Source organism: Nanorana parkeri, unplaced genomic scaffold (genome assembly GCF_000935625.1).
Source record: "Nanorana parkeri isolate BGI_ZX_2015 unplaced genomic scaffold, ASM93562v1 scaffold974, whole genome shotgun sequence".
NCBI classification, from domain to species: Eukaryota; Metazoa; Chordata; class Amphibia; order Anura; family Dicroglossidae; genus Nanorana; species Nanorana parkeri.
Window position 1 is genome coordinate 367,878 of NW_017307242.1, and position 18,498 is coordinate 386,375.

At 44.5% G+C, this 18,498-nt stretch overlaps 1 protein-coding gene across 1 annotated transcript in view; it reads right to left on the reverse strand.

The window, feature by feature from the left end:
* EPC2 (enhancer of polycomb homolog 2) overlaps positions 1-18,492 on the reverse strand; it is a 53,276-nt gene extending 34,784 nt beyond the window's left edge. Inside the window, exon 1 of the mRNA XM_018566779.1 lies at positions 18,324-18,492. Within this exon, the coding sequence (XP_018422281.1) occupies positions 18,324-18,476 (153 nt within the window). The 5' untranslated portion in view covers positions 18,477-18,492. The remainder of the gene's footprint in view (positions 1-18,323) is intronic.
* Between the last annotated feature and the right edge of the window lie 6 nt (positions 18,493-18,498).

The window sequence follows — 18,498 nt, forward strand, 5'->3', positions numbered from 1 at the left end:
TATGCTGCAATAGATGAATCTCTCCAGTGTAAACAAGGTTATGCTAAAATAAAGCCACTTTCAAATGGCCAAATCAGGAGGGGATTAGTGAGTGCACAGATCCCTTCTTGTATGGAATGCATGTCACTGCTGTGACTAGGGATGCACTTATACTGTTTTTTGTGTATCAAGTACCAATATTTTTTCCGTCAAATCTCAGACAGCATTATGGAATGTTGTGATTACCGTTTTCATATAAACACTTGGACAAAAATCTAGCAGTGTATGGCCAGCCCCCCTCCGCATCGGTTCGTGTCCTCAAGTCTGAGGATGGAGGTAACACAGGAGGCAGGACATTGTGTACCAAAAAGGTAGATGGGCAAGGAGATGGAGGAGAGCATCGCAATGCTTGTGTTACCTCTACTCTTAGCTCTGAGGCTACCAATAGATAGAGGACGCTGAGCTGTGGAACAAGCTGGACTAACAGTGGTGATAATAGAGGAGAGGATTCTTGTATATTCAGGAAATGGGAGCGATATTGTACTGTACATACTGTAGCGTGCCGACCTTATGTACAGCACAGGCCTGCAGAGTATGAGGATGGATCCAGGTACAAGAACCGTGTACTGCACCACCACTGAAGAGGAGCAGACGGACGCTCCTTCTCACTGCCCTTAGCTCTGAAGCGGAGATACACATTTTTAAATTCCCCACGCTGACACTCCCCCTGCCTCCGATTGGTCAATGAAGATTAGGCTTATATGTGTAGGTTCTACATCAGCAAGAAATGATGCAGGGCGCCCTGTAGTCCTCTCCTCCTGGCTCCCAAGGATCCAAATTATTTTGCAGCCCTGTAATAGCCACACGGTACACAAACTTCAGAGGAGGTGTGGATTTTAGAAAAATACAAATATTTTACACACTTTTTTTTGTAGCGAGTACTGACACACACAGACACACTATATTTTTCAAACCAACTAGTTCTAGTAACAGTTGTGAATTGAACCTGGTATCAGCCTTAGCATCTCCTATAAAGGTGCAGAACAAGGAGCCAATTAGTGGGTCTGTAGTGCCAACAATACTCAGAACCAGAGGTCTTGCTGCACTCCTTACCGGAAGGAACACGTATGGGTGGGTGCTCATAGTGACCACGGACTGCACCGTGTATACCATAAATGAAGAAATAATGTCACCAGCACACCATAGTAGTAAAGCAATAGTCTATTTAATGACATATTGCCATCGAATGGCAATGTGTCATTAAAGGAGAACTATGGGGTTAATTCTTTACCCCATAGTTCTCCTTAGGGTAACGGGAGGACACAAACTAGCGTCCTCCCGTCACCCTAGGCTCAGTATACCGCGAGCTGTAGCTAGCGGTATACTGAGACGCCGCAGTATACCGCAAGCTGTGGCTCGCGGTATACTGAGAAGCCGCAGCTGAAGCGGATCCCGACAATTGTGCCGGGATCCGCCCAGCTGCGTGACTGACAGCTGGCTCTGCCTATCTAAAGGCAGCCAGCCGCGGTCATAATACAATAGACCGGCAGAGACGGGACGATGTATTGAGTTTGGGGGAGGGAGAGATCTCATTCAGCACACGGCTCTCGTTCATGCACTGCTAATATATGGTCAGCCTTATTCTTTGGTTTCTGCGTTCTGAGCTTTGAATGGTGGGTGGTCCATGGCAGGAATACAAAAGGTACAGTATGTAATCTGTTCCTGTTCAGTTGATACTACAATATAAAAGGGTATCCACATTGATCAAGGTCCTGAAAAGCAGAGAAACAGCTCTTTCCTATAAACCCATTTAAAATGTCATCCACTGGGAGGTTAATGTTGCAGGAAATAAGGAGAACCAGTCTCCATATAATATAAAGAGCTCCTCAGGTACTTGTATCACACCAATGGCTAGTGTAGACTTTCATTTGTAAAGTGTGTTACTTTGCATGTATTGTTGCCTTTGATACAAGTCAATAAGAATGAATAGCAAACATCTCAAAACACAAACTATTTCCCTAAAAGCATGCTGGGTCTGACTTGCATTGAAGTCTAGTGCCCATGTACACTAACCCCTACAGACTACGGAATCATCTCCTGGCAACACCAGAGCAAGCAATACATCTTTAAGCCGGGACGAATTTCACACTGTGGGTACCACTGTCGGCACCCTTCCACCTGGCATTCCTCAGCTGATCAAAGGAGCTGGTTGGAAACCTTTTTCGACACATATGTTCTGAAAGTTCAGAACATATGCTTACCAAGTTAACAAAATAAAGGGATTGAATTATCTGATCTTGGGGATGCCTGTTCTTCGTTCAGTCACAGCCGATCTCCAGCCTCCACAGGGTCTCCCTTCAGCACCTCCTATATCACAACGTGCTGTGTTTTCTACATACAAGGTGGATTAAAGGCAACGTGGCCCAAGACTGCTAAAACATTAAAACATCCCTTTATAGACAACAGTGAACAAATCCCTGTACTGGCTTCCACTCGCCCAAAGGATAAAATTCAAAATATTAACAACGACTTACAAAGCCATCCACAACTCTGCCCCCGGCTATATCTCAAACCTGGTCTCATCGCATCACCCTAGCCATCCTCTCCACTCCTCCCAAGACCTCCTGCTTTCCAGCTCCCTCATTAACTCCTCCCATGCTCGCCTCCAGGACTTCCCTAGAGTCTCTCCCATCCTCTGGAACTCTTTACCCCAACATGTCCAACTATCTCCCACTCTGACTGCCTTTAGGCGATCCCTTAAAAGGAGAACTATGAGGTGAGTGCTTTTCACTCACCTCATAGTTCTAGCCGACCTGTGACAATGAGACTGTCACAGGTCGGCTCAGTAGATCGGGAGGTGAGCGAACACATACCAGCGTTCGCTCACCTCTCGATCCTGTCACGGCTCTCTGCCGTGACAGGGGAGGGGCTGGATTCCCCTGTCCCCGCTCCGCCAGCGCTGACTGGCGGAACGGACGGGGCGGGTACAGCTGGCTCTGCCTCTAGATAGGCAGAGCCAGCTGTCAATCACGCAGCTGGGCGGATGCAGACATAATTGTCGGGATCCGCTTCACCGGCTCAGTATATTGCGAGCAGTAGCGTCTCAGTATAGCGCTATACTGAGCTTAGGGTGACAGGAGGACGCTAGTTTGTAGAAAAAAATTTTTATCAATTTTTTTTTTTTTTAAACTCTCTGCACGAGTGCCAGACAAGGCATTGGCCTATACACATAAAGCACAGCAATGAAGTCATACAATGAACTAGGATCACACTAAAAATTAATCAATCGATTAAAAAAAATTTCGATTAATCAAACACAAAAATTTTAATCATTACCAGCCTTAATAAATTTTATAAATGAAACTGAGCAAAGATAGTTTGTGGAGGCCAAGGATGAGCTCTGACAGACTCGACCCTTGCAGGATCACACCGAGACATGAGCTGAAAGCTGCTATAGTGCTCCGGGTACACCGACTATTCATTTCTAGAAAATCCTCATTATTTTAAAAGACAATCTTATTCCTCACAACATTTAACGCAGGATGACATTTTATTTGGATTTGGTGCAATATATAGATGATCTTTGCTGCATTGTTATAGTGACTTATGTTTCCCGAACCTTTGCCTCTCTAATGCTAAATATTCTCCAACATTACATCTTTGTGTGTCCACATTTGTATCAGTACAACTAAACGGACTTGATTTCTGTACCAAGTCCACTGACAACTTCACATGAACCTGTTGGAGTCACTGCTGGTGACAACAAAGTAAATGGAGGAGCATCTTCTGATGCCGAGATCACGCAAGTTCAATCTTCACTATCTGACAATCCGTAAAGACTCTTCTAGAGCTTAATCACCTGCTGCGAGTGTAATGCGCACTGAAATGTTTTGATGGGAAACTGAAAATTGTGCTGTAACAAAACACCCTAAAAAATTGCGTTTCATCCAGAATCTACTACTGCGGCTTACATATGCCTTCAATTTTTCACTCCAATTCACCCAGTTAATAGCAGGGATGCACCGATACTGGTCTTTCGGTATCGAGTACGGATATTTTTTTTCTCACTAGTTCCCGATACCAGAAGTTAGGGCCACAACCAACTAATCGATTATGAGAAGTGTTGTCAACTATTCTCAATATTGATTAGCTGGTTGGATCACATTCTCCATCAAGCTGGGAGAAGGGTACAGCAAGCAATAGCCAGCCTGCTATTGGCCAGTGCAATCTGAAAGGCCAATAGCAGGCTGACTATTGCACCCGCCCACTACCTATCTATTTACATTCAGCTGCCGTCTGCAGAATCTTGCCACTGGGAGCCGTTGTTCTATCAAAGTCTGTGACTGCGTTAGAATGTGTGACCGTTGACGTGGTCACACATGCTAACCTAATCCCGTCCAGTTTTTCGGCGGTGGAATGTGTGACCGGCTGCGAGTGCGATCTGACATTTCACATAGTCGGATAGAAGTGAGATTTCAGGACCCATCAGCTGTTTCAGGGTAGATCGGTTCTCCTGCACATACAATCCGTGATGCCGATCTGCCCTGGAACAGCTGAAAAAGCTTTGAATTCTACACCTTTTGCCAGTCACATATTTTAACACCGGAAACAAATGGGCATGACTACGTTAGAACGTGTGACCACGTGACTGGTCACACATTCCAACCCTGTCACAATCTTTGCTAGAACATTGTCATTCTCTGGCTGAAGCTACTCAAGGGCCATGTGCTTACAATACATTTAAAAAAAAAATATGGGAAAAAAGTAATTCGGTTTCGGGCTGACAAATTCTGCTGAGGGAGGTGCAACAGTACCATTCATTTCAATGCAGGGGTATAGAATTCCTATCGCCCGACGCCCGGGACATGCAGTTTCGGGCGCCGGAATTTTACACACACAATGTGCATTAAAGGGCAAGTTCATTTTCCCAGGTAATATGGAAAAATTAAATTACACGATGAAATCTGGCCCCGTCTCTCCCAAAGCGCCACCCCCCTGGCTATACTTACCTTTCGGCGAACAATCCCTCCCCTCCGCCAGTATGGGAGTACTATCTGTACCCCGTACTGCTGTCCAGCGCAGTCCTCCCCATTGCATTTCCCCATTGAATTTCGCTCGCAAATTGCAAGCACTCATTGGTCAACGTGGTCAGATGACTGCGCTGACCAGTGGGAAGCGCTATTTAGCACAGTCAAATATTTTTTGATTAGGGGTGCACCGATACTAGTATCATTGCAATACCGAGTATTAGGGCGAGTACTCGTACTCGCCCAAATGCCCCCATACCCTCCCTGATATTGGAATTTACGTTGAGATGAAAATTTCCTCTGACTGGTAGTGTCGTAGGGGAACATGGAGCCAGCTTCCCGTGCAATCAGAAAGCCGTGCGGTAAGTAATGACGCGCCTCCTGGTTTTCCGATTGGCCGGGAAGCCGGCTCTTTGCCGATTGGCTGGAAAGCCAGCTTCCCGGTCAATCGGGTCATTACTCGCTGACCAGCTTCCTGATTGGCCAGGAAGCAGATTTCCCGCCCAATCACAATTAAGCAGGCCAAACAACATGGAGCAGGCTTCCGTGGCAATCAGGAAACCGGGCGGGATGTCATTACCCGCTGCCCGGCTTCCTGATTACCAGGGAAGCCCCGGTATTAGCATTCAGTGTCGGCAAGATCCGAAAGCAAAATATCGGTACTCGATACTAGAGCTGCAACAGTTAATCAATTTAGTCGATTAAAATCGCCGATTGAAAACGTTGGCAACGTTTTCGACCGTCGATTCGTCGGCTATCGATTGATTTGCCTGTTCGGGGCTCCACATGCGGCCTGAGCCACACATTGCTCCTGCTGCGGCCGCCGTGCCCACGGCACAGGCCGCGTAAGCCACGCCCCCATGCACAGGACGCTGAAGCCGGGGACGCGCTGCTCTACTCAACGCGATCTTCCTCACTCGTCGCTGGCCCGCCAAAAGTCAAGGGCCCACCTTCTGAAAGCAAGTCAATGGTGTAATAGGTGTACGGAGCTGCAGTGTGGAACAGGTGTGTGGGGATATAGTGGTGGAGTAGGTGTGTGGGGGTGCTGTGGTGTATGGGGGTGCAGTGGTGGAATAGGGGTGCAGTGTGTACCAGGTGTGCAGGGATGCTGTGGTGGAACAGGTGTGCAGTGTGGAGAGGCAGTGTTGGAAAAGGGGTATGGAGGTGCAGTGTGGAACAGGTGTATCAGTGTGATGTGGTGGAACAGGTGTACAAGGGTGCTGTGTGAAACAGGTGTATGGGTGCAGTAGTGGAATAGGTGTGGGGGTGCAGTGTGGAACAGTTGTATGGGTGTAAAGCGAGGAACAGGTGTATGAAGGTGCAACGAGCAATAGGTGTTATGGCGTGCAATGCTGGAATAGTTGTGTGGGGGTGCCGTTGTGGAACAGGAGTACAGGGGTGCTATGGTGGAACAGGTACGAGTTACGGTACGCACGCCACGACCACGCCGTGTATGCCACGCCCACCACACAAGCCGGACGCACGACGCCGCGACTTACAAGGGTTCAGAAACAGGTAAGGGGGACCTGTTTTAATGTTTCCTGTTTAAAAAAAAAAAAAGCGGCACACTGTAGAACACCAGCAGCTATAGAGGAACACCAAATCCCAGCAATAATATATTAAACACCCGGTATAATGTATTATTGCTGGAAATTCTTATTCCTCTATAGCTGGTGGTATTCTCCATTGTGCTGTATAATTGCTGGGATTTGTAGTTCCTCTATAACTGGTCAGTGGTAATCTGCATTGCGCAGTATAATCATTATACAACGCAATGCAGAACAACACCAGCTACAGAGGACTACAAATCCCAGCAATAGTACATTATAGCATAATGTAATATTGCTGCGATTTGCTGTATTCCTCTATAGCTGCTGGTATTCTGCACTGCGCCGCTGTATAATGTACTATATTGCACACCACACTTCCACCGCGCCAAGCTTGCTCCTGTGATGGACTACAATCTCAATAAAAACTAGTAGTCCATCACTGGAGCCTTTTTTTTTATCCGATTAATCGAACTTAATAAATCGGCCAACTAATCGATTATGAAAATAATCGGTAGCTGCAGCCCTACTCGATACTGAAAAACCGGTATTGGTGCATCCCTATTTTTTTGTATCAGGACAAGTAGATTGTCATGAAGGACAAGTAGATTTGCCCCCCGCTTTAGCCCTTGGACAAGTAGTTTGTTTTTGTTTGTTTTTTAAATTTCCACACCCCTGTAATGGCACCCTAAAGACGCTTCCCACCCACAGTGTGATCCATGCGATCCAGTGCAGTACGATTGCAAAAAAATTGTGCATGCAGATTTTGAAGAAAACTTTGTTTGTAACACGGCATTTGTGTATTTTATGTTAAATTAAGGATGGTATTTATTTTATCCAATTGAGAAAATAAAAATTGATCAACTAATCGATTATGAAAATCATAATTAGTTGCAGCCCTACCAGAAGTCCCATTAAGGAAGCCGGGTAGCGTGTAATGACTCGCCACCCGGGTAACGGGCAGCAGGGAACATGGAGACCGCTTCTCGGTAGCGAGTCATTACACGGCGCCCGGCATCATAGCTAATCAGGAAGCCGGGTGCCCAAAACTCGCCCAAATACTCTGTACGGCGCATTCCTAGTTAATAGTAGAATGCATCATCATGTACTCCTTTCTGAATGAAAGGACAGAGAAATACAGGTCCACCTTTGACACAGTGACCCCGGAAAATCCTCTGAGGATGTAAAAAAATTGAGCGTTTATTAGAATTTAAGTGTGGAAATTGGAAAGTGATAGTCTTGACTCCCACACAACAACTGGACACAAATAGGTTTTCTCAACATATCCTAAAGCAACATTTATCCTGAAAGTCACTCTGCAGACAGCTTTAAAAGGAAAAAAATTTCCACAACTGAAATAATATAGTTAGTGTGTCTATACACGAAAAACATCCATACTGAAGTTCTCCCTAAATGTAAACTAAAATGCTAGCTACAAAATGGTGTCAGTTATGGAAGGCTGGCCTAACTAACCCCTTCACCAAACTGTCAATTAAAGCAGAACTCCAGTTGATAATGTAAAAACTATGTAAACTAAAAAGTATTCATAAAAAAAAAAAAAAAAAAAAAAAAAGAAGAAGGAAAAGCAGCTTTAATCTGGCAATTTTGATAACTGGGAAGAAATGCCGGTTGGAGGAGAAAAACCTCTGCTGAGGAGATGTGTCAAACTATTTTGCAGCCCAAGGCTATCAAATCACGAGAAAATGTTGATGTCCTAGCTCCTAGACACAAGGCTAATAACTGAGCTGGATCCAGTTTCCACACTCCTCGGATGTCCTGTTTAGATGTCCTGCATCTGCTGGTGGCAGTATACTAGGGATGCACCAATACAAAGTTTTTGGGAAGAGTACTCATACTCGCCCAGATACTTACCTCCGATAATGGAACTTATGTGCTGAGGGAGCATGGAGCCGGCTTCGTTTCCAATCAGGAAGCCGGGAGGTGGGTTATGACCCACCTCCCGGCTTCCTGATTGGCTAGAAAACCAAGAAAAATATCGGTACTCGATACTGAAAAACCGGTATCGGTGCATCCCTATACCCAGAAGATGAAGATCCAAAAGCAGAGCTCTGTTCTCCAACGATCAAAAGAGAAATACCTTTTAAAACATGGTCCTATTTTTTAAACAGGTTTGTAAAAGGAAAAAAAAAAAATTACCCAATTTACAATACCGTGTTTACTTTTTCGGATGGAATGATTTTGTAATCAGTCGTGAATTAGCTCCAATTAACTTAAATCAACCAAGAGGAGAAAATAAATAAATAAAAAAAAAGGTACACACATTTTTCAACCACATCATTATTATTTATATCAGTGCACACACAAAAACCAAATATATATATACACACACACACATACACACACACATATACATACATACACTAACATTCCAAATAAAAGCCTGGTTTGTCCTGAAAGCGAAAATCATTTGTATGTAATTATATCAAGCAGTGAGCGAGTCATCATTAAGTCAACCGATGCACCAAAATTGCAAATTTTGGTTTAATCAGAAAGGTTTCACATGGACAGGAAGTACAAATACTTTACTTGCTTTGAATAGAAGGTATGCCCTGGAGGTCTGAGTTTATGACACACACACACACACACACACACACACACTGTACTAAGCATCCTTCAGAGCCAAAAAATTATAAATTAGCACAGCTTTGATCCCTACTGATGCCCAGTTACAATCGTAGTACTACCAGGTATGAGAGGACATTTGGCATGCTCCTGCTACCCCATAAAACTGAAGAGAGGACCTGAGCAGTCACATGGCAGAAGGGGCAAGTAAAGTACATCATTTTTTTTGTGGCATTTCTCCTGTTTGTGGTACTTGAGATATATCCACGTTTGTGTTATGCAACCATTGGGTGTGTGCCCCCCAATCCCCTGCACATCTGGGAGGCACAGAAAAATGTTGTGGAATCAGCAGTGTTTCCCACCACCACATGCTAGATAAAACTTGGCAATGGGAACAGTTCCTTGCAACTAGACATCAATAGTAACATACAGTTATGGACTGTGCAAAGCAGAGGTAGAACTGGGAGCATTAGTAGTAAAACGGAGTTCAGGAAAAGAAAAAAAAAAGAAGAAGGATTACATAGCAGAGGCTTCAAGAAGTACACTTCAGACTTGATAACCTTACTAGATGTGTAATGGCTTTGAACTGCAGCCTGGAATTGCGCTTTAATTCAAACTTTATATTTGTTCTACTTAAAAAGCATGCAACTTCGCCACACAGTAGGAAAGGGATATTATGACTTAGCTCAATGCTAAAGTGTGACTCAATCGATAAAATAGACTAAATGTGAAAATAGACTAAATGTGAAACCTTCATCTGGACTTTACAGACTGAAAAGACAAAAGATGAAATACACTATTAAAATGAAGCCATCATCAAAACACAACCGGTCGGATACGCACGGACGCCAGGCTGAGTTCAGCACCTAATGTACGATGCCAAACATTTTCCAGCAAGTGCTATCCATAAAGCTTTTGTTATGTAAACAAAGATTTATTTATAGCGTGTTCCTGCGTAGCGTCATCGGTTTGTAGATTACTCATTCGCTTTGTAAGAGGCCTTTTCACTAGTCTGGCACATAAATTATTCACTACATCAAAACACAAGGCAACAAGAAACAGCTTGATGCTATTTAAAGAATGCTGATTTATGAAAAACCAAAATATTCAGGGCAGTTGCCAAGACCAACCAATCAGAATTCATCTTTAATTATTGAAATGCACCAACAAAGATTCTAATGAATAACTGGCTTAATGTATGTCTTCTAGAAAAGATGTGGCCGTACCTAATGTACTGAGAAGAGAACAAGCTTAGGCGGACAGGAAAACACATTCAGGCTGATTCGCTAACAGACTGAATTGTGTAATAACGTACAGCAACATCTGCAATGAATCGTCTCTGACCCGTACCGGCTGCATTCATATGAACTCTGACTGCTATCGGTTTGGAAAATCCTCATTGCGTTATTTTCTTAAAACACACGCTGTCTTCATGGACACAAAGCCCCGTCCATGGATGTGAGATTGGGATTAGAAGCTATGCCCAGGCACACACGCTGGCTTTGATGTCTGCTCCCGAGCTGACACACAGAGTAAAATGATCTCCAGCTAGTCTGGAAGAAAGGAAAGGAAAGTGTGGCGTGAGCCAATCAAATCCGACTTCGTCACATAACAAGGCGGGATCACCAGCGACAGAAACAAACAATCTCGCTGAGCCAATGGCCAGCTTGGTGAGGTGGAGCGAAGAATTCATTGATGAAACGTATCTGGGTTCACTCACTACTCGTGTGCCATTACACAGGAGACATAAACACACACACGCACACACACCATCGCAGCCCTACACGTGAGGGATAAACGCACGTAGTGAGATCCGTGTGCAGTCAGCGCTGGCCCTCAACGCAGGAGACCAGTCTGATCTCCGAATATGAAAAAACGGAGACACAATACCAATGACATGATAAGCTTTCATTATTAATACAGAATAAGATCTGAGACGTCCTACTTCACAACATTATAAATACATCATTCCCCACTGTGTAATCTTACACAAAAACACTGCTTTCTTTTACATACACAACAACAGTGACACAAGTCACTTCATGAAGCCACAAATAATATAGATGGAAATAAATATGGGCATTATCATCAGATCATACACGACAAATATGTCACTATTTACATGTTTATATGGCAGATCGCATCATGTCACAAGTATTAAATGTTTTCTTTTACATAAACACCTAATATACACCACAACAAAGTGACACAAGGGGCTTCCGTCATAATGCAGCAAAATGTATGTTAAATAAGAGGAATATTACATCAGAATACAAAGAATAAGTCACTGACCTAAACATTTTATAGCAAAAAGCATAAATGTCACAATTCGCTACACCAGGCGGCTGCAAAAACAACATAGCACATATTTCACACTTCGGTTGCTCCATATTTCAAAACATACAACAATGTGGCTCTATGCAGTACATATGCAAAAGTAAAGTGACAGTTTACTATGGTTAAAGTGACAATAAACTCAGGAGTCTAATCTTAAAAATGTATTCAGTACCCGAACTATTAACAATGTATCTTATTTGTGTGTCACTAGGCTGTAGATCCTCAAAAATCATGTCTGAGTTGGTGCCGACACTGTCCTTCCTTCTGGAGGGTGACTGCTTTTGTTCCCCATGGTCCCTGTGTGTGTTGTAAAGTAGTCACGGCTCCAAGCTCACTCTCAGGATGGACTACAATCTCAATACAAATTAGTAAACTAAACATGAGATTGTAGTCCATCAAGGGAGTGAGCTTGGAGCAGAAACTACTTTACAATGCACACAGGTACCATGGGGAACTAAAGTAGCCACCCTCCAGAAGGAAGGACAGTGTCAGCACCAATTCAGAGATGATTTGAGGATCTACAGCCGAGTGATACACAAATAAGATACATTTTTGTTATTAGTTGAGGTACTTGGAATACATTTTTAAGATTTAACTCCAGAGCTTAGTGTCACTTTAAGGGGCCAATAGCATTAGAGAATCACCTGCACACCATACAACGCTTGAACCACACAAAATATCCGTTGGTGCTCAAAATGACGACCCGGATGGCCTACTGCCTTGGTTCTCAACTGGTGGGTCCTGACCCAAAAGTGGGTCGCAACCCCATGTTCAGTGGGTCACTGCATGCCTTCCACTTTTCTGGGCGAGAGGCTCCTCGGCCTCCCCCTAGCGCAGCACTGTCAGTTCTTACACCGAGCAGCCATTCAAAATATGTTGCCGGCCGCCGAGTGTTGACTTGAGGTGGACTGGGGGTATGGCCGCGAAGGAGCTCCCTACATACATGCATTGCTTACAGCTCCCTCGCATGTCCTATAGAGGTGCCTGGACAGGAGTGACATCACATTCTGGCTCCCGGCACCTCTACAGATGCACATGTGAGCTGCACAAGCAATACACATATGGATGGCACTCCAGCACAGCAGCCCACGCTGCCGTGCGTTCCATTGCAGTGCGACTTGGGTCGCGACTTAATGACCGCGGACAAATGTGGGTCCTGCGGTTACACAGGTTGAGAATCACTGGCCTAGTGTAACAATCCAAGCAACGATAGTAGTCACCAGCACTCACTTGTAATGTGCAGAAAGAATAGCACTTTTATCGATACGTCACATGCATCAAGAAGACAACGTTTCAGGGACCCTACGCGGCTCCAAAACTTTGGCTTTGACGCATGTGACGGATCAATAAAAGTGCTATCCTTTTTGCACATTACGAGTGTTGGTGACTATTATCTTTACTTTAAGGGGCGAGACTCGGGGTCTAGGATAACCACGTTATCTGCATCCACATCCAGTAGAACTGTGTTCATCACAAAATAAGCATGCACAAAAGGGCAGAACAGGAAAAGCACCAAACACTTCCACATGTACCCATGTTGTACAGCGAGTACCAGTGCTATCATATAGGGCTGTGTTGGGGAAGTGTTGCTCACACCAAGAAAACTGCTAGCAGCATTAAAGTGTATGTAAATCCCAAAAAATTAAAACCTCTTTACATACCATTTGAAAAGCAGAAAAATGTTAACGATTCATAAATGTGACCGCAGATTAAATGCCTGGTAATTCTGTCCCCTTATGCTGCACATTTTCCTGTTCAGCTCTGACCACGGCTGTCTATCGGCTGACCACTATCTGTGGTAGTGTGGTCAGTGTGGATCCTTGCTCCCTTCACTGGACTCTATAGGACACCGTGCCAACATGCTGGGGTTGGTTTACTAAAGGCAAATAGGCTTGTTCACTTTACAAGGAAATTTGCACTTCGCTTACTGAATGTGGTGAAATTAAACTTTGCAGAGAATACCCCAATCGTAAGCAAAGAAAAAAAAAGACCAAAACAAAAAACAAGGTACTGTATGTTTTGCTTGCACATGATTGGATGGTGGAAGTCAGGTGATCACCACCAGGCTAATGGGAAAGTGCCCCTGCAAATTAAACGGCATATTCGCCTTTCGTAATACAACCCCACTGAGTCCTGTTCTATGAAAGGCTGACGCCCCCTGCAGTTTTTTCCAACAGCGGCTCCTGTCCCAAGTATGGCTGTCAATACGCCTCTCAAAACCACGCCCCCCCTGCAGTCACATGATCACAGACAACTGCTTTCTAAGGTATTTGATAGCCTTCTTTGCAGTGTACCATGATGTATTACAGACTATGGACCACTTGTACTGTGATAGCCTCCTTGTACATGCATACTTGACATTTTCTTTAGGGCTTCAATATGCAATTAAGTCCCCTTGTGCGGGAGGCCCAATCTTCATGACATCAACACAACCACATTTGACAGCTGCGGTGGAGTGCACTTGACATACCGCGTGCGAAGATCTACGCATGCAAATGCACCTGTGTTATCTTCATCTGGCTGATGACAATTTCTGATTACCAACACTGCTAAGAGCACTCGTACCAAGGTTCTATCAGACATATAAACGTAAGGGCAAAGTGTAGTAACCAATCAGATATCACCTAACTGATATGACTGCAGCACTGACATTTGATTGCCTGCTAATGGTTATTGCACATTACTAGATACTAAAAGACTAATTGCGGAACGCTGTAAGCGTGCAAATTTGTATCTCTATGGCTGGTCACATGATTAGATTTTGATCTCGATTGTCAGATTATGATCATTTCCCCATCACCTTTGGAGTGAGAGGTCACCTCTAAATGAACCACACACACACTGTATGTAATAAAGTATACCCTGACAGTACACAGCTGTTAGGTTGTATGGCTCTGTCTCAGCAGTATCGGATTATGGTCCCATTCATTCCTATATTGTTGGTGCGATTGGGGATTCCTGCGCCTGGAACTTGCCATTTGCAGCAAGAATCCCTAAACTGCCGTTTACAAGCGACGGCTGTCACCCATTTAAGTCAATGATCGTGTGACGGCCGCTGCATTTGAACGCCGGCACACCGCATGTAAATCGTATCTAAAACAATTACCTGCGGTTAGAAATTAATCCCTACATGCGCGATCGATGCGGACTCACAATTACATGTGATGTGCCGGTGTTCAAATGCAGCGGCTGTCACCGGATCATTAACTTGGATGGGTTGCAGCTACCGCTTGTAAACAGCAGGTTACGGATTCCTGCTGCAGGAAAATCGCAAGTTCATGAAGCAGGAATCCCTAATTTCACCTAAAATATAGGTGTGCATGGAACCGAAGAGCACTGTATGTACGCCTATTACAAATGTAAAAAGTAAGCAATGTGATGCAATGTTATATCACGTCGCACACAAGTGTGCGCACGTAATGTGCACCACAACACGCAGCGGCTGCTGTGAATGGGGCCCTCATTGGCACATTAGTTCCAGCAAGAGGGTCAGCATGACAGCCAGGTGACTGGCTTTTAAGAAGGGGCCAGCAATGACAGCCTTCATGTGTCTCTCGTGACATCTCCTATAAAGAGAACTAGTCATGACTGAGCTTATGGACAAATATGAAAATTCAGACTTAAACGGAAACTGCCAGAAGGGATACACAGAGGGTCCCATATAGACATCCTGACAGCTTCCTTTAAAACAAGCCTGTTCCAATGCTAAATATTTCAAATCAAGTTATACCTATAAAAGGAAGATATAAAAACTTCTTTCCTGCAACCTGCACTGCCGCACACCTCAAAGGGTCTCCTCAGTTCCTCCTGCTGAACTCCACATCACTACAATATCCTGTCAGCAGGAGGAATCGGTGAGAGCTGAGGGGGGACCCAGAGATTGACACTCCCGGAAGTGCTGCTTTTTCTGCAGTCACATGAACATTTCTAGGATCAGAGTTTGGCGTTTGGATGTGGCGTCAAGTAGGAAAGATGAAGATTCAGTCTTCTTTTACAGGTATGGCTTAGTTTGGAAAAAATAGTATAGTAACATCTTACGTTACAAACTGGGGAAATCAGAATGGGAGCGTCATCTGAAGTCCCCATTCACACCAGAACCGTTGCGATCCGTTTCTCATTGGATGTCAACGGAAGGTAACCTAAAAAATAAATGGGTGTCAACGGGAACTGTTCACACTGCTCAGCTCCACTCGGGGGGGGAAAATTAAAAAATGGTAGAACGTGCACTACTTGTCCACCAATGTGAACCCATTCATTTTTGGCTTACCTTCCATTAGCATCCATTGGAAAATGGATCGCAATGCAAGGAATTGGGAGGTACTATTGCAAGTCAATGGACCCTCCATTAACTAGAGATTTCCTTCTTTGGTGTGGATGAGCCCTCACCAGATCCATTGCAATATTTTTTTCAACGGATGCCAATGGAAGGTAACCCAAAAAATTAATGGGTGCGAATGGTACAAGTTGCCACTGCTCCATTACGCTGAAAAACAAACAAACCCTGGAACATGCATTACTTATTTTGCAGCTCAATGTGAACTAGCCCCATTTATTTCAAGTGCCCTGCATTAGCATCCGTTGCAAAACAGATCGCAGCGCAACGGATCAGAAGGTACCATCACAAATCAACTGACCCCTTCGTCGACTTACGACTACCTTCCGATTTTGGTGTGAACGGGTGACAGCCACTTGTCTGACCTCACCCACTGAGTTGGTTCACTAAATGAACAGAGGCATTTCAAATACAAGGCGAATGTTAGTAAATAATGTGAACCTGCATTCACTTTGCATACACAATCTTATTACAAATGGAAAAAGAATATTACAAAAAAAAAAAAAAATTTTAAATGTTTGGTCGATTAAATTAACCAGTTGACATCCGCGGTGTTAAACCCCCTTCCCATCCAGGCCATTTTTCACGTTTTACATTTTTTTTACTAATCTCAGTAAATATTCCCTTTGCTCAGTGAATGTGTGCAATGGCAGGTAGCAGATACACAGACCTCAGGTAACCTCTGCTGATTCTGTCTGAACCTGATACTTTATCTTGGGTGTCAAAAGATCTACAAGAGGGAAATATAAATTTGTCATAAATAAGCCCCAACACTTATAATGCAAAGCAGACCTCCAGAAACGATCTTAATGCCCTTGTTACTTCCTAAATACGCAGTCATGTGACGCTTCGGTTCCGCGTCCTCGCTCTTCCTTTGTTTACAATTGTCTGGGTCCTTCTTAGTGTGTCTATGTCACTGCCTGCCTGATGTGGACACTTCCTGTTTGCTGTCCAGTGCCGGGGTACTCTCAGGATCCAGAAGAGGAGTGACATCAGTACAAGGGGAACGTAGGGGACCCACGGGTCAGCAGCATTGGATTAGTGGTACCATGCACCCAAAAACTTCGAACCAACTGCAGCCCATCGCACTCCTGACCGGAAACACCCAATAGTAGGGTAGGTGCGTTTAGCGACAGCAGATGCCTCCGCAGATCACGTAAATCAAGTAAAAAGTCACTCGCACTCCAAAACGACTTGTTTGCCTGAAGAAGGAACCACGCGGTTCTGAAATGTCGCTTTGAGATGTTACACTACCAAGGTCAATAAAGAGATTGACTGGGTATCGTTTTGGAGTCTGAGTGACTTTACTTGATTTACTGCACCCAAAAACAGTTCTGGCGAGGTACCTGGACAGCAGACTTACACTGCCATCACTTGCCTCACAAAGTTAGAGGGAGTGAGGTATTAACATTACCCTATAGGCTCAATGAGAGCACCTGAAGTGTTTTCAGTCACTGCGATGTAAACGTCTGTGGGGCCAAAAACACAAGATTGTGCTCCTGTGCTGCACATTAGGAGTGCAAAAAAATCCTCTAAATCATGCAGTCACGTGCCCGGCCCTCCTTACCATCTTGTCTTGTAACGTATTCCTTATATTGTAAAGCACTGCGCAAACTGTTGGCGCTATATAAATCCTGTATGATAATAAATCGACTATGCTCACACTTAGGCATGTATGGGGCCTCAGTACTGATAATCGCATCTAACCACTTCCTGTCTACATGCATCTTCAGTATCTGCTGCACATCATTGCCCTGGACTGGCTTCCAGACAGTGACAACAGTAGAACAAACCATGGCAACGCAGGAAGTGGCTGAACGAGAACCTCCATGGCGGGATCGCTGGGAATTTTAAATGAAAGCTACAAATTTATTTTTTTTAAAAAGGAGTGAAAACAACTTTTGAAATTCAATTAAAATGTTAGAGAACCTATAAAAAGGTTTAGTAAATGGATTTAGATGCAATTTAATATCCTGCTAGAAGTGTCAAGAGCATCAATGAAAAAAAAACAAAGGGGAAAAGCCTATGCAGAATAGTATAAATGCACAACAGAAACACCAATCTGCATGTAATAAAGCATCAAAACAAATGCATTAATTATATAGACACACATACAATGCCCACATCATATCAACATTTAAAAAGTACACATGTCACCAGCTCAGATGTGTTATTATGTCATAAATAAGTGATCAAATAGCTCTGGGTACAGTCCGGGGTCTGAGATGTGCTGTAGGCCCTCCATACACACTGACAGCCAGCCATGCAGCACTCCAGTTGTTATCAAACACGCCGGGCTGAGCTGCGTACACTTCCTATTCACAGCGCAGCTTACGCCAGCCTTCCAGCTCCACAGTGACGTAGGCCTCGCACGCCACAAGCATGGCGGCTCCCGCCAACTACGCCGTCCACCTCCCCTACGTAACGTAAGCTAGGCTGCGCACAGCGCGCCCTACGCAGCCCGGCCGGCGTAAGTGCCTTCGTGAATAGCCAATGTCTGACAAAGGGATTACCTACCGATTCCTCCTCCTTCTCCATCCCCGTGGGCATCTGCGGCACGGCCCGGTTAATGGACACGCAGTCGTTGAGGTCGGGCATGTCGTTGCCTCGGTAGACGGGCAGCGGCTTGACGGCATCCAGAGCCCGTGCTCGAAAAGACAGTTTACTCATGGTGGCCGGGGTGGAAGGAGGG